The 23,071-nt window shown below is 55.6% G+C and overlaps 1 protein-coding gene and 1 long non-coding RNA gene across 2 annotated transcripts; both read right to left on the bottom strand.

Moving 5' to 3' along the window:
• Nucleotides 1–8,449: 8,449 nt before the first annotated feature.
• LOC311204597 lies at nucleotides 8,450–9,104 on the bottom strand. The gene is made up of 3 exons (XR_014618078.1): nucleotides 9,035–9,104; nucleotides 8,665–8,729; nucleotides 8,450–8,527 (listed from the first exon to the last, which is right to left on the bottom strand). It is a non-coding gene; the product is annotated as an uncharacterized lncRNA (long non-coding RNA).
• Nucleotides 9,105–11,632: 2,528 nt separating this feature from the next.
• Nucleotides 11,633–15,856, bottom strand: LOC311204593 (uncharacterized protein; the record flags this gene model as incomplete). Its single annotated transcript, XM_084281000.1, has 6 exons — nucleotides 11,633–11,868; nucleotides 12,127–12,222; nucleotides 12,842–12,926; nucleotides 13,465–13,733; nucleotides 14,506–14,578; nucleotides 15,834–15,856. The coding sequence occupies 6 exons, from the start codon at nucleotides 15,854–15,856 to the stop codon at nucleotides 11,806–11,808; spliced, it is 609 nt and encodes a 202-aa protein (XP_084137126.1). The 3' UTR covers nucleotides 11,633–11,805.
• Nucleotides 15,857–23,071: the final 7,215 nt, after the last annotated feature.

The raw sequence follows: 23,071 nt of genomic DNA, 5'->3' as shown, positions 1-23,071 counted from the left end.
CATTAATGTATCATCTTTACTTTACTCTTACCCCGCCTAGAAGGGTGAGCATCCCAGTACTTAATCATCAGTCCCAATGGACTACTCGGGGGTACTGGGGAAAGATTCACAGGATCTCCCCCACCCATGGTGACAGTGGGCCTGCTTTTCCTCTGTCCCATCATCCGGGGTCTGTACTCTTACCCACCTCTCGGGGTTCGTACCTCTCCCACCCCGGGAATCCTGGCCCCAACCGAACGGTAAACTGGCCTGTACTCACGCGTCCTGCGTCTTCGTCCGGGGCTTCGTGCACAAAGATTAAGGGGCTTTGCCGGCTTTTCTTTGCTTATTGCCGAGAATTTCGGTTCGTCGGTGGAGAGCCGAGCGGATACTCTGGCAGGGCCGCTGATACAGCGGGGCGCCTCCCTGCTCAGAGGCTCACGTCCGGTTGTTCTCCATCCGAGTCACGGCACCAAATTGTTATCGTGGGTTTCCCAGTCACCAGTCGGAAACCAGTTAATTCAGTTACAAAGTTAATTTTATTAATTTAGCAGGCGGCAATTAAGCAAACAGCGCTGGGCGGCCGGAGAGTCTCAGCTCTACCAACGGCACGCACCGTCCCTCTCCGAATTCAGGTTTTTATAGTCCTTTAGTTCCGGGTCCCGATTGTTTCACTGAGGCTTCTTCTGCACATGCGCCAGTTGTTGTTAGGGGGTCGTCTTCTACCTTCTAGTGGTCGATGGGATGAAGTTGCTCCTCTTCCTCACTTGTCCCTTAGTTGACCCCTCTCCCATATTTGGTCATCTTTAACAGCAAGCTCATTCATTGGCTACTTAATTTCTATGGTTTCCACTTCTAAGTTACCTATAACTCAGTTCTATGCTTCGTTAGCAACTAACAATATACGTTACACAATCATTCTTACAAAATCAGAACGTTACAACCTGTTTCAAGGTACATGTGGTTTACTGAACAAAGGCTCATTTATCACAGAGACTGTCAAACATCCTGCACTGGTGTCATGACAAAACACAGTGGGCATTTCTGTGCAGAGGCTCTTCACACTCAGCTGGGTGACTCTGAACTCGGGCAGACCAGAGGGGCAGGAATCAAATTTGTCACCTCACGGTTACCCAAAAGAGAAAACTGCCTCTAAGTTGTGCGAGAAGGACCAGGGGAGGTGGAAAGGAAGAGAGAAAATCCTGGCATCCCCTGTCATTACCTTACATTTCACGGCCCCAGATTAAAAAAAAAAAAAAACAACAAAAACATCTCTAGCTGGTAGGGGAGTAAGGAAAAATAAAAAGCTACTGAAGGTTCACCTCCCTTAGGAGAGCAGCCCAGGAAACCTTGGAAGAACATCCCTGTGCGGACACAGAGACAAATGTTGGGCAGCACAGAGGATCTTCAGGAATGAAATGGAAAGCAAACCTTTCAGAGAAGAAAGTCAAAGCAAACAGAAGGGTTTTACCTGGCACAAGGAGCTGTCTTGTCCCAAAGGGAGAGTGTTCCGTTGCCCAAGGGAGTCCCGCAAGGCATTTGATCTACAAGAGGAGAGCATAAGCAAATCAGCCACTGTTAAAGGCAACTGAGGAGGTTGATGAGCTTCCCCAAAGGTCAATGTTTACTCTCTCCCCTACATCCCCACATTCCCTGTGTTCTGTTCCTTTAGAACAGTCTCAGATTTCCTTACTGGCAACTGCAGCAAGTTGCACTGGGCATGAGGTATCGCCAGGCTGAACCCCAGATTCAAACCCAAAAAGGGTTCTGGGGATCTAACACCCCAAACCAGACCAGTTTCCTTCTGGCCAGCTGGCAGCAGCCGTATCGCAGCTGGAGCTGCAGGGAAGAGACTGAGTTCCCACCCCAGCACTGCCAGACGCTACCGAGGGGCGATGCCGCCACAGCCCGTCCGTGAGCCGAGGGGGAGAGTCGCACCACACGCCAGGAAGAGCGCAGGAGAAACAAGCTCACGCCCTGACGTCAGCCTTACCAGTCTGCACCAGTTCTTCCTCCAGCACAGAACTTCTGGGTCTTTTCACTGCAGGCTCAGATGACAGGGCCTGAGTCTGGAACAGAAACAAACAAAGCACCACCCTGAGTTTAACCTGAACACCAGCCCAAGCCAGCGGAAGCTTCTGGAAAGGGAGGCAGCTCTGGTCCCATTTAGGGACTGGGATTTGCTGGCTCAGAGCACAGCAGAAGGATCTTTGCAGGATCTCTGACCAGCACGCTGCCCTTTGGGTTTGATTGTTAATAGGGGCTCTCTTATGTGCAGGGATTAAACCCCCTCAGGCTTCCTGCCCAGTTCCCCTCAGGCAGCTCCTCAGCATTCCAGAGTTCAGCCCTGACTCTGGCTCGGGGAGAGCTGAGCCCCTCAGAAAGGGGTTTTGTACAAACAAAGAGTCAATGGTGCTCTCAGGGACAAATAATAGAGCATGAGGGTTTCTTACTCCTCTCACCCTACGGGGCAGTAAGAAAAAGAACACGGCACCTCCCAACCAAACTAAGGGGTCAAGCAGCTCAGGACTCGTTTTTACAGAGCCAGAGTCCTAGGGGAATCCTCTCCCGGGCCGGTGGATACCCAACCCAGCAGAGAGGGCTTTATCCAGAGGAAGCAGGCGATTGTTCTCACATGGTCATGTAGTTTGGGTGCTCCTTCCTCAGCTCCACATGCCAGAGCAGAGCAGGTAAAATCTGGGCGAGGCAAACCCAGCACACAAGAGGCACCTGCTGTCAAGGGCAAAGAAGAGCCTGAGGCTGCACAGGTTCAAGAAAGTCTCTGCTAACCTCTCCCACAGACTCTGCTCCTGGAGCGGCATCGCTGCCCGAAGCTCGGCGTTTCCTTGCTGCCCTGGCTGGTACCTTCACCGCAGCAGCAGAAACTTCTTCAGCCTTCTCTTCACACCCAGGGATGGCATCATCTGAACAACAAAAGCAGGACACATGACAGCGTGACTTAAGAGGGGTTCAGATCGCCATTTGCATGGCAGCCCAGCTCCTCGATCCCACCCAGAGCACTGGGATTCATTCCAAGCTGCACACCCTTCTGCAGTTTCAGACACCCCTCAGTTTTACAAGGGACACCAAACCCCAGAACCAGGGCTGTGAACTACCTTTGTCATGGGCGCCACCTGGTTGTAGCTTTGGAGGTTCCTGCCCATCAGGATGTTCCACAGGCAGATGAGGGCTGTGGAGAGAAGACACAGAACAGGGATGTACAACCACGGCTCAGCTTCACACAAGCAAAACTCCCAGAGCTAATTGCTGGAGTTCCCTTTCCAAGCCCCCCTGGGATCATCTCAGACACACTCACAGACACCGCAGAGCATCCCCCACCTCTCCCAGCCAAGGCTCTGCTAATTATCCCACTACAGTGGGGTAATTCCTTTCTGTTAATGCTTCTTCATGAGTTACGCTTGTTCCCAGCACCAAACACAGGGCTTTGGCTAACGTGGAAGGGGCTTTGTTTCACTCTGCACAGGTTAACCCCCCCCCCAAGCCACACACTGCCCTTCAGCAGGGCAATGCCCCTGTGTACAACGCTGAGTTACTCTCCCCGGGGGTTTCACCACCCACACCCGCAGTTTTGCCTCTTTCTACCCTGGGACACAGAAGCCACAGGCACAGCACGGCCATCACTGCCCATAGCAGGGGGGCCGGAACAAGATGGGTCTCTCAGGTCCCTTCCAACCCCACAACCACCCACCATCTGTGCCTGGGAGCTCCGGGACGCCGGCACCGGTTCAGCCCCGGGAAGGCAGCCCCGTGTCTCCACACGCCCTACGCCGGGACTCGCCCCCAGCCGCTGCTCACCCCCCCCCCCCCCCCCCCCCCCCACCCCTCTGCTCCTGCCCCACGCGCGCTCCCAGGGCCCGTTTCTTTCCCAACTCCCCGCTTCCCAGACGGAAAAGCCCCCGGGGGGCCAAGGGGGGCGGGTTCGCCAGGGGCCTTCTCGGGGCGGGGGGACCCGCAGCTCCGCTCCCGCCCTGGGCTCCAACGCCCAGGAGAGGTCCCGCAGGCCGCACCCGGGAGGCCGCGGGGCCTCAGGGACGGGGCGAGGCCCTCGGGCGGCCGTGCGGCCTCGGGGCGGATCGCTGACCTGGGGGGCGGCCTCTGCAGCGGCGGCGAGACCGGGGACGGCGCGGGGGACGCGGCGGACGGCGGCGAAGAGGCCGCCGAGGGGCCCCAGCAGCCATCGGCACAGAGGCACCGGCAGCCCGCGGCGGGAACGCGCCCGTCCTGCGCCGCGCCCGGCACGGCCCGGCCCCTCCCACCAGGGTGCGGAGCAGCCCCGCCATTGGCTCCGACCGCTGCCTGTCTGGGCAGGGAGAACGCGGAGGAGCCAACGGGGGGGTGTGTGGCCCAGGGCCGGCCACGCATGCGCGGTGCTGCTCCCCCTCCCTGGGCAGCGCCAGGCTGGGCTGGGCCGGGCTGGGCCGTCCCTCCCCGGCTCTGCCCCCGCTTGCCCGGCCCGGCCCTGCCCGGCCGCCCCTCCCAGGGCTGTGCGGGGCAGCCCCGCCATTGGCTCCTCCCGCCGCCTGTCTGGGGAGGCAGAGCCCGGGCAGGAGAGGGGCGGCTCTCTCCTCTCCTCTCTCTCTCTCCGCCCCCCCACCGCAGGTTCTGCGGCCCGAGGGACGCGGGTGGGTGGGAGCGGCCGGCGGCCCGGCCCCTGGGCAGGTTCCCCCTCCGGTCTCCTCCCCCCGGCTCAGCGGGGGAGAGGACGGAGGCTCCCGGGGCTTACCGAGCCCTTTCCCCAGCGCTCTCCCGGCGCTCGGTGCCGGTCTCCGCTCCCGCAGCACAGACCGGCTCAGCCATGGCCGAAGGCTCGACTGAGCGAGAGCGGCGGGTGGGCAGGACGCGTGTCCCGGGACACGGAGCGGGGACTTGGGAAGCGTTTAACGGCCCCGCCCGGGACCGGCCGGACCGGCTGCCCGGGCAACGGCGACGAGCGACCGGCCGCCGAACCCAGCGGGAATGGCCGAACCCGCCGGGAATGGCCGAACCCTGCGAGCGGGAACGGGGTGGGTTTCCCCTGTCCCGCTGGGTTCGGCTGGGTCCCGCAGCCACCCCGCTCCCCCTGCCCTGCCCGAGCCAGAAGGGCGGGGATGCGGGGAGGGAGGGAGCTGCGCGGGCAGCCGGGGTGAGGCTTCTCGGGGTGCCCCCGGGTTTCCACCCCGAGAATCCCGGCACCCCCTGTGTTTACCTCACGTTTCTCCTTCCCGGGGAGAACAGGATTCCCCACCGAGGCAAAACTCCTCCGTGTCAGACGGGAGGAGCATCGATCCCTTTGAACAGCCAGCACCGGGAATCTCCTGCCTTCAAGTCAGGCTGCCAGCACTAGAACTAGATGCTGCCTCTCTCAGCACAGAGCAGATGAAGCCCCCAGCCCCATTTACACCAGCTACAAAGTCCCCACCACAAGGGCAGGGCTTATTCTCCCTGTCATGACTTCTTGGCGCTGGCGGGCAGCGGGTCAGCCGGGCTTCCAGGCCATTCTCCCTTCCCTTGTTGGAGGAGCTGTTTGTCCGTCTTCTTCTCTCCTTGCTGAACATCCTGGCAGAAGGGAGGGAGGGGGAGAAAGAATTAAAAAAGGAGCTCAGGAGCTCAGGGTGTGAAGGGAACGTTTGTGATCTCGGGACAGAGCAAACTGCACAGGCTGTTCCCAAGACAGTGGCATGGTTGAGGGGGGTGGACGTATAGAAGGGAGCATAAGAAGTCGCATTTATAATTTACACATAAATAAGAGTAAATTCAATGACTAACTATTGCAAGATGCTTGGAGGGAAAGGTGCTAAGGAGAACAAAATAAATGAGAGCAAGGTTGTGACTCGCGACAGACAGGGACCACCTGTCAGCAGACAGACGGTCTGTTTAGAGACAGGCGGGAAGCCGGGTTTATCCCCCACACCGGGACCCGACTCCAGGCACCCCCATCCCTCCGGGGGCGAAGAGATCGGAGTGCCCACGCAGGACCAAGAAATCGCTTAATATAAAGTCCTCTAATTGAAGACATATCAGATATTAAACTAATAAGAGCAGATACTATACTTGATCTCAGCCAAGAACCCCAGAAGCGATGCCCAACAGCCAACCAGAACCTCTACACACCCCCGCCGGCACTCACACAAAACACGGTTAATACACATTTGCCCCGAAACACCCTCAGGTCCCCCTCGCATTCATATTCCCCTGCCTATCCCCCTCTTCCCGCCGGGATCCGCTGCTCCCGGCTCCATTAACCGGCGGAGAGCTCCGCACCGAGCACTCCCAGCAGCCCCTGCGCGCACCTCTGATCTTTATTTGCATAGACACGCCCCTCTCCAGCCGCTCCTCTGCCCGGTATCCTCCCCAGATAGCACCCAGCTTCTTCCTTCCCAGAACCAGCCATAATAAGATGGTCAAACAGCCGGTGTGCGGATGCTTTTAGGCATCAAAGGTAAACTAAGGATATTTGGCGATAAGATGGGTTATCAGAACTCGTTATAATCACAAACCAGTCAGTGGGGTGTGAACAGTGTGTGTAACCAAGTAGCAGTTGTTCAGCTTGCCACCTTTGCAGTAACAAATGTCTCTAATCTGTGGGATTTCACCCAATAAACGGCTTCACCTGAAATTCATTTCGAATTGGGTGTTGCTCGTTGCCGGTCACCACAAATGGTGACCCTGACGTGATCCCGAGATTGACCGACACAACCTGAACCTGCGACCGACCAGCTCCTGATACCATGAGTGAAGAAACCAGCGAAACTCCAGAGGGAAAGAGCAGCTGGAAACAATCCCTGCAGCAACCAGACAGTGCTCAAGGATGGTGGAGAGAAGAGAAAACAACACCCTGCAGCAGTATGGCTGAGAAGGTGAGCAGCTGTTACAGCTCTGGGGAATGAGTTCTCTAGTGAGGAAAGGGCCACAGTCAGGATTTGAGCAACAACCCTTTCAAAGAGGCATAAAATAGGATGAGCCAGCACTGGAGCGTCTGCTGCGGTGGGGTTGTGACCATGGAGTTTCACTCCAACTGCACTTAGTGCTCAGTGTAAACACCTGGCAAGGGGTGGGGGATAAATTATGGGATGCAGTCTCTAGGGGAGACAAGAAGGGCAAGAGAGTTGCTGCTGCTGGGAAACTTGGGATGTCCACTCTGGAAAGCATAAAAGCGGAGCAGACAGATGCCACGGGGGCTGCTAAAGCTCTGGCGGCAACGGCATGGCCTGCTGGGAAAGGGTTTGAGCCCCCAGTCCCAGGACCGACCGCCCCCCCACCCGAAGGCTACAGATACAGAGAAACACAGACTAAAGCACCGGTCAGTGTTGTCCCCACGGCACCTCCTGAGCCCATGGACACTGACAAGGAGCCTGTGCACACGGACAAAAGCCCTACAGAGACGGTCCCGAAGCCGCCTGGCCAGAATCTGCCTTGTCAGCCATCGGATCAGGGACCCACTTGGTCTCTACACCCACCGCTCCCATCCACACCTCCCACCCAACCCACCCAGAAATCACTGTCTCCTGATGAATCGGTTTGCAGCATTTGCTCGTATGTGCCACAGGCTCAGGGATGCGTTTATCCACTGAGAGCAAGGCTGGGCACAGAGCAAAAGGATTTTTGATGGTGACCATTGAAAGTGGGCAGCTTACTTGAAAATTAACCTGGAAAACACAACCCCCCGTTTGGGTCGAGCGATGGCCGCTTACTAAAGAAAAACTTGCCCACTTCCAAGATTGAATAGAGGAGCAACTGACCAAGGGACACATCCAGCCCTCCACAAGTCCGTGGAACTCACCTATTTTTTATTGGGTCTAACCCCCAGCCAAAGCAGTTTCCCTTGGACAGGTCACACAGGTCGGCGTACAGATGGGGCTGGAATAGCTCCAGAGAAGGAGACTCCAAACTCCCCTGGGCAGCCTGTCCCAGGGCTCCCTCACTCTCACTGAAAAAGTTCTTCCACATGTTGGTGTGGAAATTCCTACGCTCCTACAAGATGCCATTGCCCCTTGTCCTGTCTCCACAGACAAGTGAACCTGGTAGTGGCATTTCTTTACTTGGTGGTTCCCTGAGCAGTGAACCCCCTCATCTACAGCGTGAGGATCCAGGAGCTCAAGGATGCTGTGTGGAAACTGATGACTGGATGTTTCTAAGCAGCAACAAACTGCTGGTCTTCTGTGCATCGCTGGCCACGAAACTCACGTTAGCACCAGGCTGTATTTAGTAGGTTTTTGAGTAGTTGGTTTGGGTTTTTTTACTCCTAGTGTGTCTAAGCCATAATAACATGGTGCACGTTCATCCTCCCATGAAGTATCTCCCGGTCTCGTGTGACCCAGACACCGCGTAAGGACGAGCTGTGCTCCCTACGAAACGTGTTTGAACAGACCAGAAAAACTCCACACACTGGTAAGAGAACGTTTTCTTTTAAGAACTTGCCAAACCAAATTGTAACAGTGCAAAAGAAGATTTCTCTGCAGAAACAAGCGTCAGAGCATCTGGGGCATCTCTAGTGGTCAAGCCGCTGAGCCAGCCCTCTTTCCACTAGAGCTCTGTTCACTGACAGCATCTAAAGGGGGGGAAAAGAAGTAGAAAGGTGAACAAGCCACTGGAAAGAACCATCAGCCAGTTGCTGATCAACACTCTGCATCATCATCATCGTCAACTCTAAGAGTGTTGACAAAACAGGCATGTGGCCAGACACACCTCATCTCCCATCGAGTTCAGAGCTCTACCAGTGGCAGACCTGTTGCACTGTCATAATTTGTGACCTGGAAAAGACAGACCGACATCAGTGTGCAGACAGACACCAGTCCTAGTCGCGAGTGTGAGCGATTCTCAGCAGTGCCCTGCCCTGAGCCACAGAGTTGGCACGGCCAGCGTCAGCCACTGCACTGCCGATGCTGCACCAGGAAGGTCTCAGCACCAAGGTTTCTCCACGAGAGCCCTGCCCAGCAGCCAGGCGTCCAAGCTGGGCCTTTGTTCTGGCCTGGAGCACACACAGGATGCTGGAGGAGAGGGGCCAACAGCAGCACTCAAAGCAGCAGCAAGGCTTTCCCAGACAGCTCCCACTGACCTGCGCCACCAGGACTGCACCTCTGGTCATCTCCACCATGGCGGCGTCCGCTTGGGATGAGAAGTGATCCTCGTCTGTGGAGAGAGCAGAGTGGGAGACAGCAGATGAGATGGTGCCAGGCTTCAAAGGCCAGGAGGGACTAAGCAACCAGCCCTGCCTGACCTCTGACAGCAGCCCGAACAGAGAACCCTCCCCTGCCACCGCTGGAGGCATTTGCTGGACCCAGCCTATCCAGCTGGAGGTCACACAAGTATTATCCCTGCTGTGCTGCCGAAGGGAAAGGACCGAGCGCTTTCTAAAGCCACCTGCATGTGAACGCCAGCAGCTGATGAATTGGGAGGCTTGAAAGGCAGAAGAGCAGACTTTTCATCTGCCATTGCTGTTTTGACTCTGACTAGTAGGAAAATCTCAGGCGTTTGTCTAGCAAATTAAAAGCTAAGTTTGCCTTGGTAACTCCTTCGGGACAGTAGGTGGCAGAGTAGCTCCAGCTACTTCACCTATACCCTGAAGGTCCTGCCAACCTGCTCTTCAGTAAAGTCATTCCTTCTCTCCTCCCTCCACACAGGAGAAAGCCTGGCCCTTCCCCATCTCTCCCCTGGAGCCTGACAGGTTGTGCCACACTCACACATTTAGAAGAAAATACGTTTTCTCCAGCCCTCACTCCAGTCCCTTCAGAGGCTGCGCTCGCAAGGGGAGGGAGAAGGCTGAGACAGAATCATGGCTGGTACACAGCTGGCACCCAGGGAAACCTGCCAGAGCACCACCAGGGTACGTCTCGAGAGCTCCGTTACCTGCCAGCGGGACCACGTTGTCCAGCAAAACTTCTGCTGCTTGGAAAGGCAGCGATAAGAAGTCAGACCTGAAGGAAAAGGGAACAAACCCAAAGAAGATGGATTTAAGTTTCTCCTGTGTCCTTGAAGGTTACGGCAATTAATCAACTGCTTTAGCAGGAATTCAGTTTAAAAGTAACGACCCTCCAAAGACCCCAGACCACGCTCCCAGCAATCCAAGCAGCAGCAGCAGAGGAGCTACAGACCTGATCTTCCTGAGCTGGTCGATCTTCACTCTGTTGTAGCCTCCATAGTCCACGTAGCGGAGCTCCACTTCACCGGTCTCTTCAAAGTACCTATTGACTTGAGCCCGTAACCACGCCCCATCCAGAGCCGGAGCCACGCAGATCCTGCCAACTGCAAAACAGAAGAGCTCAGGGTGAGTGGATGCCCAGAAATGAGCCCTTCGGGCGGATCAGCCGCGCTGCACAGCGACCTCCTGAGAACCAACAGCATTCCTTCTGCTGCTCCCATCTCCCTTCCACACCCCTGCCCCTCCATCAGACCCGCCTGCAGCTGCGACTCAGCAGAGCTGCCTTGGACTCTCAAGTCTGTCTGCCACCACCGTGCTCAGGGGCATTGGGCTTTTGCATGACCCTACAAGTTTCTCAAGCAAACAGCTTGTGAGCAGTTGAGTTACTTGCCTTCTACTGGAGTTGGCAGGGTGGGAATATCCAGTTGGGAATAGCAGGCATTCATCTGCTGGCCAAGTCTATGCTGGACACAGAAAGTAGGGTGTGTATGCTGCTGTAAAAACATGTGGCCAGCATTGACTTGGAGTTCAGCACATGGGGGCCATGCAACTCTTCACACAGAACTGACAGGGTTCAAGGGCACTTGATCTGAAACCAACTGACTCAACCACAGCTCCTCAGAGCACGTCTCTGCCTCGCCCAGCAGCACCTCAGAAACCTGCTGCCATCCATCCATTCAGCAGCAGCCCATAAAGAGAGAAGGACCCCGTGCTTACTGGAGGCTGCCTCAACGGGAGCAGAAACCATTCGTGTGAGCAGGTCTCAAAGCAGCGGGGTGTTCAGCACCCAGACACGGCCCATTTCACTGGGCTGCTCAAGCACACCCTCAGCTTTAGACAGTAAACTCCATGCTGAAAGGGGACCAGCCCATTCACCCCTTTGCAGCAGACCCTGAAATTCACCCAGAGCCAACAGCGATGGGAATTCTGAGAGCAAATGCATACCCACCTGTACAAGGGCCAAATATTCCTCTGCTGAGAGGAATAGATTTAGAGGGAGAGGATAGATTTAGACATGTTCTGAAGCAGAAGGGGTACAGCACATAAAACACTTGGTCCCCATGTATTTGTAGGAGGATTTGGAAATCCCTTACCTCCTGAGTGACCTTCACCCATTCCTGCTGCCCTGCTACCATCACGATGCATGGCCAGAGCATCCTCTTTATGCACCCCTTTACTGTGGGGCACGATGCTGCCTTCAGGTAGAGCCAGAGTGGGAGGCTTTTCTCTTGGTGCTGAGCTCTGCTCAGCAGGCACATCTTGGCTTGCAGATACCCTCTGTGAATCCAACTGCTGGCCTGATGCACCAGACCACGTTGTCTTCTGTGGCGGGGCCTTCGCACTCGTCGATTTTGATTTTAAAGGAGTTAGAGCAGCTGTGAGAATATAAGGGGGAAAAACAGAAAGAACCCCCAAAAAACCCACTCCAACATGATTGATGACATATTGTTTATAGGGTCAACGCCGCTCCGGTCCCAAACAGCTTCACACCAGCACGGCTTTTTTTTTATAGAATTTAAATATTTAATGCAATAAAATAAATAAATATTTCTCTTTGCACATTTAACAGACAAAAACAGAACAACAAACCCAACCCCACATTGCAGGGACTTGGTCAAACTTCAGAAGAGAAACTAAAATGAGGGTCAGTCCAAGGGGATCACAGTGTGACTGCAGTGGTGCCCGTCTCACAGCAGCTGCTGGTGGATTATGTCCCACACCATCTTCCTGTGGAAGTGAGGGATGTGACTCTGGAAAGAGGAGAGAGAAAGCCATTAAATAGAAAGTCAGGGCAGAAAGGAGGCACAAACAGCCGGTACGTTAGGGACGGGGAGCGCAGCTCTGCCCTGCTGAGGCCACCCCAAAGTGCCGACCCCAGCAAGCGCGTGCCCAAGGAGAGGTACAAACCCTCAGCCCCTGCCCCAGGCTGCTGCCTGAACTCCCCTCCCCCAGCTCTTGAAAAAACCCAGGGCAAAAAAGCTCTGGAGCTGTTGGAAACCTTCGCTCACCTGAGGAAAGGTCATGGGCTCGTCTTGGGAGATGCTGTCTGCGTGTTGGCAGGCGAAACCCCCACAGTCGCTGCTGTTCTGCTGCTGAGGGATTTCCTAGGGAAGGCAGAGGAAGGCAGAGGATGTGCCCTTCCCTCAGAGGACGAGCAGCAGGCGTTACCCACACCAGCCCTGCGCTAACCGCACCCAACTCGGGATGCGCTTCCCACTCCCGCAGGCTCGGCGGGTCCCCCCAGCTCTCGGCACACCCAGCTCTGCACAGCGCCGTGTCTCCGCTTGAGGCCTCGCTTTTCCCTCGGAGGGAATGTCCTGAGAAACACTGGCACCAGCCCCTGCTCTGTCACACACCGGGCTCTGTGCTCCAAGCCAGAATCAATCCTCATCCCAGAGCTGGGTTTGGCAGCCTACGGTCTCTGACAAGGGCTCAACAGATCCTTAAAAACTTATGGAATGGGGACAAAGTCAGATTCACCTGAATGGGGCAGACTGATTAAACAAACCCCAACCCCAAAACAGCAAAGAGAGCGTTGGGCCAGCGAGAAGAGGCTCTGCTTGGAGAGTCCAACCCAGCTTCCCGCTCCGCTCGCAGCCAGAGGTGGTGCCATAAGAACAGGAGAAGCTCCGGGCTGATGACTTGGGCTGAACTCGGATGGGTTCAGACCCTCACCACAAGGAGCCACAGTTCATTTTCCAAACCCAAGCAGCGCTCACTTACGTGGGGCTCTGTGCTGTGAGGAGTCCCCTGGGAACAAGCCAGCTCCACCTTTCTTTTCTCCCGGTTTTCTTCTTGCAGGAATTTGCTGTTTAACCCAAAAGAGAACAAAAGATCCTCTTTATCTCCAGCATTTATTCCCACAAAAAGCCAGCTGCTGAAGGAGACTCCCACAACAGCAGAAGCTCATTTAGGAACCCTCCAGATCACCCCTTGTCAGAGGAGGAACAGGAGAACCAAGCAAGGAACTGCAATGCCCACCCTGTACCCACATACCAGGTGCACCTCCAGGAAGAGGAAATACAAAAGCTTTTGAGCAGAGGAAGTTCCCAGGCCGGGGGCTGGGACAATACCTGCTGTCTGCCCTCCAACACATGGTGTTACAACCACCAGCTTACGGGGATTCAAAGCTCTGCTGCCACAGAGAGAGTCACCAACAGCATGAAAAAAGGACTGAAGAGCACCATGTAACCACAAGCCTGAGTTAAGTAGCGGGTACCTAAGGGGGTGCAGTAATGTGTCACCCTCCACAAGTCCCGACAACCAGATACTACGTCCTCCTGCTGTGTGGTGCAGCTACAGTCTACCCACCAAGTGGGACAGGTACAAATCATGGGGATACTCACAGGTCTTTGGAGTCCCAGATGGAAAGGGATCTCCTCCATATTTCTGTTGGTCCAGCTGATACAGAGTTGTCACTGGTTGACTGGAGAAGGTTGGAAAACCGGACAAGGATGGAAGACGGAGCAAGGGTGGAACAGCAGAGTAGAATGGCATGTGGCAGTAGTAGGATGGAAAATGGAAGTAGGATGGCAAGCTGGAGTAGTAGGATGGCACACAGCAGTAGTAGGATGGCACACCGGAGTAGGATGGAACACAGCAGTAGGATGGAAGACTGGGGTGTGATTTAACTCCAGAGTAGATTCGAGCAACGGTGTAGATTGGAGCACTGTACAAGACTGGAGCAGGGGAGAAGGCTGGAGCAGTCAAGGGGGCCTCAGCAGTTGAGGAGGCTGGAGCACTGTGGGGCAGGAAAAAACAACAGAAAGGAACCACAGTGTTTATAAGCACGGCATTTGGCATTGATACGTGTCAGAGCACCAGAAAGGAGACAATTTATTCCTACACAACTGTCTACATGTGAGTGGGGAGCCACAGCTAAAGGAAAACAAATACCTAAAGTACAACGAGACTGTCAAACATCCTGCACTGGTGTCATGACAAAACACAGTGGGCATTTCTGTGCAGAGGCTCTTCACACTCAGCTGGGTGACTCTGAACTCGGGCAGACCAGAGGGGCAGGAATCAAATTTGTCACCTCACGGTTACCCAAAAGAGAAAACTGCCTCTAAGTTGTGCGAGAAGGACCAGGGGAGGTGGAAAGGAAGAGAGAAAATCCTGGCATCCCCTGTCATTACCTTACATTTCACGGCCCCAGATTAAAAAAAAAAAAAAACAACAAAAACATCTCTAGCTGGAAGGGGAGGAAGGAAAAATAAAAAGCTCCTGAAGGTTCACCTCCCTTAGGAGAGCAGCCCAGGAAACCTTGGAAGAACATCCCTGTGCGGACACAGAGACAAATGTTGGGCAGCACAGAGGATCTTCAGGAATGAAATGGAAAGCAAACCTTTCAGAGAAGAAAGTCAAAGCAAACAGAAGGGTTTTACCTGGCACAAGGAGCTGTCTTGTCCCAAAGGGAGAGTGTTCCGTTGCCCAAGGGAGTCCCGCAAGGCATTTGATCTACAAGAGGAGAGCATAAGCAAATCAGCCACTGTTAAAGGCAACTGAGGAGGTTGATGAGCTTCCCCAAAGGTCAATGTTTACTCTCTCCCCTACGTCCCCACATTCCCTGTGTTCTGTTCCTTTAGAACAGTCTCAGATTTCCTTACTGGCAACTGCAGCAAGTTGCACTGGGCATGAGGTATTGACAGGCTGAACCCCAGATTCAAACCCAAAAAGGGTTCTGGGGATCTAACACCCCAAACCAGACCAGTTTCCTTCTGGGCAGCTGGCAGCAGCCGTATCGCAGCTGGAGCTGCAGGGAAGAGACTGAGTTCCCACCCCAGCACTGCCAGACGCTACCGAGGGGCGATGCCGCCACAGCCCGTCCGTGAGCCGAGGGGGAGAGTCGCACCACACGCCAGGAAGAGCGCAGGAGAAACAAGCTCACGCCCTGACGTCAGCCTTACCAGTCTGCACCAGTTCTTCTCCTGGCACACAACTTCTGGGTCTTTTCACTGCAGGCTCAGATGACAGGGCCTGAGTCTGCAACAGAAACAAACAAAGCACCACCCTGAGTTTAACCTGAACACCAGCCCAAGCCAGCGGAAGCTTCTGGAAAGGGAGGCAGCTCTGGTCCCATTTAGGGACTGGGATTTGCTGGCTCAGAGCACAGCAGAAGAATCTTTGCAGGATCTCTGACCAGCACGCTGCCCTTTGGGTTTGATTGTTAATAGGGGCTCTCTTATGTGCAGGGATTAAACCCCCTCAGGCTTCCTGCCCAGTTCCCCTCAGGCAGCTCCTCAGCATTCCAGAGTTCAGCCCTGACTCTGGCTGGGGGAGAGCTGAGCCCCTCAGAAAGGGGTTCTGTACAAACAAAGAGTCAATGGTGCTCTCAGGGACAAATAATAGAGCATGAGGGTTTCTTACTCCTCTCACCCTATGGGGCAGTAAGAAAAAGAACATTGCACCTCCCAGCCAAACTACGGGGTCAAGCAGCTCAGGACTCATTTTTACAGAGCCAAAGTCCTAGGGGAATCCTCTCCCGGGCCGGTGGATACCCAACCCAGCGGAGAGGGCTTTATCCAGAGGAAGCAGGCGATTGTTCTCACATGGTCATGTAGTTTGGGTGCTCCTTCCTCAGCTCCACATGCCAGAGCAGAGCAGGTAAAATCTGGGCGAGGCAAACCCAGCACACAAGAGGCACCTGCTGTCAAGGGCAAAGAAGAGCCTGAGGCTGCACAGGGTCAGGAAAGTCTCTGCTAACCTCTCCCACAGACTCTGCTCCTGGAGCGGCATCGCTGCCCGAAGCTCGGCGTTTCCTTGCTGCCCTGGCTGGTACCTTCACCGCAGCAGCAGAAACTTCTTCAGCCTTCTCTTCACACCCAGGGATGGCAGCATCTGAACAACAAAAGCAGGCCACATGACAGCGTGACTTAAGAGGGGGTTCAGATCACCATTTGCATGGCAGCCCAGCTCCTCGATCCCACCCAGAGCACTGGGATTCATTCCAAGCTGCACACCCTTCTGCAGTTTCAGACACCCCTCAGTTTTACAAGGGACACCAAACCCCAGAAGAACCAGGGCTGTGAACTACCTTTGTCATGGGCGCCACCTGGTTGTAGCTTTGGAGGTTCCTGCCCATCAGGATGTTCCACAGGCAGATGAGGGCTGTGGAGAGAAGACACAGAACAGGGATGTACAACCACGGCTCAGCTTCACACAAGCAAAACTCCCAGAGCTAATTGCTGGAGTTCCCTTTCCAAGCCCCCCTGGCATCATCTCAGACACACTCACAGACACCGCAGAGCATCCCCCACCTCTCCCAGCCAAGGCACCGCTAATTATCCCACTACAGTGGGGTAATTCCCTTCTGTTAATGCTTCTTCATGAGTTACGCTTGTTCCCAGCACCAAACACAGGGCTTTGGCTAACGTGGAAGGGGCTTTGTTTCACTCTGCACAGGTTAACACCCCCCCAAGCCACACACGGCCCTTCAGCAGGGCAATGCCCCTGTGTACAACGCTGAGTTACTCTCCCCAGGGGTTTCACCACCCACACCCGCAGTTTTGCCTCTTTCTACCCTGGGACACAGAAGCCACAGGCACGGCACGGCCATCACTGCCCATAGCAGGGGCCGGAACAAGATGGGTCTCTCAGGTCCCTTCCAACCCCACAACCACCCCCCATCTGTGCCTGGGAGCTCCGGGACGCCGGCACCGGTTCAGCCCCGGGAAGGCAGCCCCGTGTCTCCACACGCCCTACGCCGGGACTCGCCCCCAGCCGCTGCTCCCCCTCACACACACACACACTGAGCCCTCTGCTCCTGCCCCACGCGCGCTCCCAGGGCCCGTTTCTTTCCCAACTCCCCGCTTCCCAGACGGAAAAGCCCCCGGGGGGCCAAGGGGGGCGGGTTCGCCAGGGGCCTTCTCGGGGCGGGGGGACCCGCAGCTCCGCTCCCGCCCTGGGCTCCAACGCCCAGGAGAGGTCCCGCAGGCCGCACCCGGGAGGCCGCGGGGCCTCAGGGACGGGGCGAGGCCCTCGGGCGGCCGTGCGGCCTCGGGGCGGATCGCTGACCTGGGGGGCGGCCTCTGCAGCGGCGGCGCGGCCGGGGACAGCTCGGGGGGCGCGGCGGACGGCGGCGAAGAGGCCGCCGAGGGGCCCCAGCAGCCATCGGGACACAAGCACCGGCAGCCCGCGGCGGGAACGCGCCCGTCCTGCGCCGCGCCCGGCCCGGCCCGGCCCCTCCCACCAGGGTGCGGGGCAGCCCCGCCATTGGCTCCGACCGCTGCCTGTCTGGGCAGGGAGAACGCGGAGGAGCCAACGGGGGGGTGTGTGGGGTGGGGGTGTGTGTGGCCCAGGGCCGGCCACGCATGCGCGGTGCTGCTCCCCCTCCCTGGGCAGCGCCAGGCTGGGCTGGGCCGGGCTGGGCCGTCCCTCCCCGGCTCTGTCCCCCGCTTGCCCGGCCCGGCCCTGCCCGGCCGCCCCTCCCAGGGCTGTGCGGGGCAGCCCCGCCATTGGCTCCTCCCGCCGCCTGTCTGGGGAGGCAGAGCCCGGGCAGGAGAGGGGCGGCTCTCTCCTCTCCTCTCCTCTCTCTCTCCGCCCCCCCACCGCAGGTTCTGCGGCCCGAGAGACGCGGGTGGGTGGGAGCGGCCAGTGGCCAGGCCCCTGGGCAGGTTCCCCCTCCGGTCTCCTCCCCCCGGCTCAGCGGGGGAGAGGACGGAGACCCGGGGCTTACCGAGCCCTTTCCCCAGCGCTCTCCCCGCGCTCGGGGCCGGTCTCCTCTCCCGCTCCCGCAGCACAGACCGGCTCAGCCATGGCCGAAGGCTCGACTGAGCGAGAGCGGCGGGTGGGCAGGACGCGTGTCCCGGGACACGGAGCGGGGACTTGGGAAGCGTTGAACGGCCCCGCCCGGGACCGGCCGGACCGGCTGCCCGGGCAACGGCGACGCGCGACCGGCCGCCGAACCCAGCGGGAATGGCCGAACCCGCCGGGAATGGCCGAACCCTGCGAGCGGGAACGGGGTGGGTTTCCCCTGTCCCGCTGGGTTCGGCTGGGTCCCGCAGCCACCCCGCTCCCCCTGCCCTGCCCGAGCCAGAAGGGCGGGGATGCGGGGAGGGAGGGAGGGAGCTGCGCGGGCAGCCGGGGTGAGGCTTCTCGGGGTGCCCCCGGGTTTCCACCCCGAGAATCCCGGCCCCCCCTGTGTTTACCTCACGTTTCTCCTTCCCGGGGAGAACAGGATTCCCCAACGAGGCAAAACTCCTCCGTGTCAGACGGGAGGAGCATCGATCCCTTTGAACAGCCAGCACCGGGAATCTCCTGCCTTCAAGTCAGGCTGCCAGCACTAGAACTAGATGCTGCCTCTCAGCACAGAGCAGATGAAGCCCCCAGCCCCATTTACACCAGCTACAAAGTCCCCACCACAAGGGCAGGGCTTATTCTCCCTGTCATGACTTGTTGGCGCTGGCGGGCAGCGGGTCAGCCGGGCTTCCAGGCCATTCTCCCTTCCCTTGTTGGAGGAGCTGTTTGTCCGTCTTCTTCTCTCCTTGCTGAACATCCTGGCAGAAGGGAGGGAGGGGGAGAAAGAATTAAAAAAGGAGCTCAGGAGCTCAGGGTGTGAAGGGAACGTTTGTGATCTGGGGACAGAGCAAACTGCACAGGCTGTTCCCAAGACACTGGCATGGTTGAGGGGGGTGGACGTATAGAAGGGAGCATAAGAAATCGCATTTATAATTTACACATAAATAAGAGTAAATTCAATGACTAACTATTGCAAGATGCTTGGAGGGAAAGGTGCTAAGGAGAACAAAATAAATGAGAGCAAGGTTGTGACTCGCGACAGACAGGGACCACCTGTCAGCAGACAGACGGTCTGTTTAGAGACGAGCGGGAAGCCGGGTTTATCCCCCACACCAGGATCCGACTCCAGGCACCCCCCATCCCTCCCGGGGCGAAGAGATCGGAATGCCCACGCAGGACCAAAAAGTCGCTTAATATAAAGTCCTCTCATTGAAGACATATCAGATATTAAACAGATAAGAACAGATACTACGCTTCATCCCAGCCAAGAAGCCCAGAAGCGATGCCTAACAGCCAACCAGAACCTCTACACACCCCAGCCGGCACTCACACAAAACACGGTTAATACACATTCGCCCCGAAACACCCTCAGGTCCCCCTCGCATTCACATTCCCCTGCCTATCCCCCTCTTCCCGCCGGGATCCGCTGCTCCCGGCTCCGTTAACCGGCGGAGAGCTCCGCACCGAGCACTCCCAGCAGCCCCTGCGCGCACCTCTGATCTTTATTTGCATAGACACGCCCCTCTCCAGCCGCTCCTCTGCCCGGTATCCTCCCCAGATAGCACCCAGCTTCTTCCTTCCCAGAACCAGCCATAATAAGATGGGCAAACAGCCGGTGTGCGGATGCTTTTAGGCATCAAAGGTAAACTAAGGATATTTGGCGATAAGATGGGTTATCAGAACTCGTTATAATCACAAACCAGTCAGTGGGGTGTGAACAGTGTCTGTAACCAAGTAGCAGTTGTTCAGCTTGCCACCTTTGCAGTAACAAATGTCTCTAATCTGTGGGATTTCACCCAATAAACGGCTTCACCTGAAATTCATATCGAATTGGGTGTTGCTCGTTGCCGGTCACCACAAATGGTGACCCCGGCGTGATCCCGAGATTGACCGACACAACCTGAACCAGCTCCTGATACCATGAGTGAAGAAACCAGCGAAACTCCAGAGGGAAAGAGCAGCTGGAAACAATCCCTGCAGCAACCAGACAGTGCTCAAGGATGGTGGAGAGAAGAGAAAACAACCCCCTGCAGCAGTACGGCTGAGAAGGTGAGCAGCTGTTACAGCTCTGGGGAATGAGTTCTCTAGTGAGGAAAGGGCCACAGTCAGGATTTGAGCAACAACCCTTTCAAAGAGGCATAAAATAGGATGAGACAGCACTGGAGCGTCTGCTGCGGTGGGGTTGTGACCATGGAGTTTCACTCCAACTGCACTTAGTGCTCAGTGTAAACACCTGGCAAGGGGTGGGGGATAAATTATGGGATGCAGTCTCTAGGGGAGACAAGAAGGGCAAGAGAGTTGCTGCTGCTGGGAAACTTGGGATGTCCACTCTGGAAAGCATAAAAGCGGAGCAGACAGATGCCACGGGGGCTGCTAAAGCTCTGGCGGCAACGGCACGGCCTGCTGGGAAAGGGTTTGAGCCCCCAGTCTCAGGACCGACCGCCCCCCCACCCGAAGGCTATGGATACAGAGAAACACAGACTAAAGCACCGGTCAGTGTTGTCCCCACGGCACCTCCTGAGCCCATGGACACTGACAAGGAGCCTGTGCACACGGACAAAAGCCCTACAGAGACGGTCCCGAAGCCGCCTGGCCAGAATCTGCCTTGTCAGCCATCGGATCAGGGACCCACTTGGTCTCTACACCCACCGCTCCCATCCACACCTCCCACCCAACTCCCCCAGAAATCACTGTCTCCTGATGAATCGGTTTGCAGCATTTGCTCGTATGTGCCACAGGCTCAGGGATGCGTTTATCCACTGAGAGCAAGGCTGGGCACAGAGCAAAAGGATTTTTGATGGTGACCATTGAAAGTGGGCAGCTTACTTGAAAATTAACCTGGAAAATACAACCCCCCGTTTGGGTCGAGCGATGGCCGCTTACTAAAGAAAAACTTGCCCACTTCCAAGATTGAATAGAGGAGCAACTGACCAAGGGACACATCCAGCCCTCCACAAGTCCGTGGAACTCGCCTATTTTTACCATCCCTAAACAGGACGGGAGATGGCGCTTGGTGCACGAGTTAAGAAAAGTCAATGACGTGATGGAAGACACGAGAGCTTTGCAGCCCGGTCTGCCACCTCCAAACGTGAGACCTAGAAATTGGGACGTTTGGATTGTTTTTTCACTATTCCCTTACACCCTGATGATTATGAAAAATTTGCCTTTTCAGTCCCTACTGTAAACAAAAATGAACCCATGGAAAGGTATCATTGGGTGGTGCTCCCACAAGGCATGAAAAATTCACCCCCTATGTGCCAGGCTTATGTAGCCTGGGCACTTGCTCCAGTACAAAGAGCGCATCCTGATCTAATCCTTTATCATGACATGGATGAGGTACTGATTGTGGGAAAAACTTGGACATTGAAAGTTTGATTCATGAGTTGACAGGGCATTTGAAAAGCAAGGGGTTACAGATTGCTCCAGAGAAAATTCAAAAGAAGCCAGTGTGGAAATATCTGGGGTGGCAGATTGATAAAAGTACCATAACACCTCAAAGGATTGAGATCCCAGCTGAGGTCAGCACGTTAAATGATGCTCAAAAGCTGCTTGGAGATAGTAACTTGCTTAAGACCATTGTGTGGCATTACGAATAGGGAATTGGAACCCTTAGTGGCATTGCTAAAGGGAGAAGGTGGTGCAGGAGCACTGAGAATCCTGTCAGAAGAAGCTAAAAAGGCCCTCCAAGTCATAGGTTACAAAATCAAAAATACATATACCCATCGATGGGATGCTGAGTGGGACTTAGGAGTCACAGTCAATAATCAAACAGAACATGTGGTTGCTATTATAATGCAGTGGACTAATGACAAAGATCCCTTAAGGTTGTTAGAATGGGTATTCCTGCCCATGCAGCCAAAGGGAACTGTAACTCTGTGTTTGGAGGCGACAGCCCAGGTCAGTGTAAAAGGCCACAATCAGGTAGTAGAATCTGCAGGAACAGAACCCACATTTATTGTTGTTCCATTAGCAGCAGAGTATTTAGCTTGGGCAATAAGGAACAGCACTGCCCTGCAAATAGCTTTATCAGACCGTGCAGGGGAAGTGAAAGTGCATTACCCACCACACAGAATCTCTACAGCAGCACAGAACTGTCCAACAGAAGAAAAGCCCTTGTTGTCTGGCTGTGCGGTTCGGGGTGTTCCAGTATTCACTGATGCAGGGGGAAGGACTCAGAAGGCTGCAATTACATGGCAGAAGAGTGGGAAATGGCAGGATTTGATATTCAAAGGAGCCCAAGCCTCAATCAGCAGTTGGAGTTGCAGGCGGTTGTGAGAGTGTGTGACAAGCAGAAAGCCGAACCGGTTCATCTGGTCTGTGACTCCCTGTGTGTGGTGGGAATAGTGACCCGCATGGAACGGGCACTATTGAAAGGGGTTTCAGATGAGAGATTATATAAATTGTTTAAGGAATTCTGGCTCCTCCTGTCTAACCGACAGCATCAGTACTTTATTACCCATATTTGCAGCCCCACTGCACTAACTCAAGGTCTGGCAGAAGGCGATGAGAGAGCAGACAGGTTGGCAGCACCAGCGTGGGCTGCTCCCTCAGCAGAGCGCTGCGCACAGGCTCGGACATCACATGAATCCTTTCATCAGTCTGCCAGGGTGCTTCAGCGACAACACCACCTGTCAGTTGCTGAGGCTAAAGGGCTTGTACAGTCGTGCCTGGACTGTCAGCAGTTCACCAGTGGCCTTGGCCCTGGCGTCAGTCCTTGTGGCACAGCCCCACTAGAAGTCTGGCAAATGGATGTTACGCACATCCCAGAATTTGGAGGGCAAAAGTATGTCCATGTTTGTCTAGATCCCTTTTCTCTGGCAGTGTGGGGCTACTGCACAAAGGGGGGATCTAGTAAACATGTCCAACGCCACGTGTGCTCTGCCACAGCAGCACTTGGGGTACCCCCTGAAATCAAAACTGACAACAACCCAGGATATATAACACAGGCAGCACAAACCTTCTTCCAGTTCTGGGGCATTCCCCATGTCACAGGGACACCACATTTGCTCACAGGCCAGGCCATGGTGGAATGTATGAATCAAACTCTCAAGCATTTGCGTCACAAACAAAAAGGGGGAGAGAAGGACATCTCCCCAGCTGATCAACTAAACAAAGTTCTGTATGTTTTGAACTAATTATGTCTGCCACAGGACAGTTTGGTACCTCCAATGATGAAACATGGAGTAGGTTTGAAAGGAGGTTTGGAAGGGATCA

Source organism: Gallinula chloropus (assembly GCF_964237585.1).
Source record: "Gallinula chloropus genome assembly, contig: HAP1_SCAFFOLD_110, whole genome shotgun sequence".
Taxonomy (NCBI): domain Eukaryota; kingdom Metazoa; phylum Chordata; class Aves; order Gruiformes; family Rallidae; genus Gallinula; species Gallinula chloropus.
The sequence above is the reverse complement of the archived record's forward strand: the minus strand, read 5'-3'. Positions and strand labels throughout refer to the sequence as shown.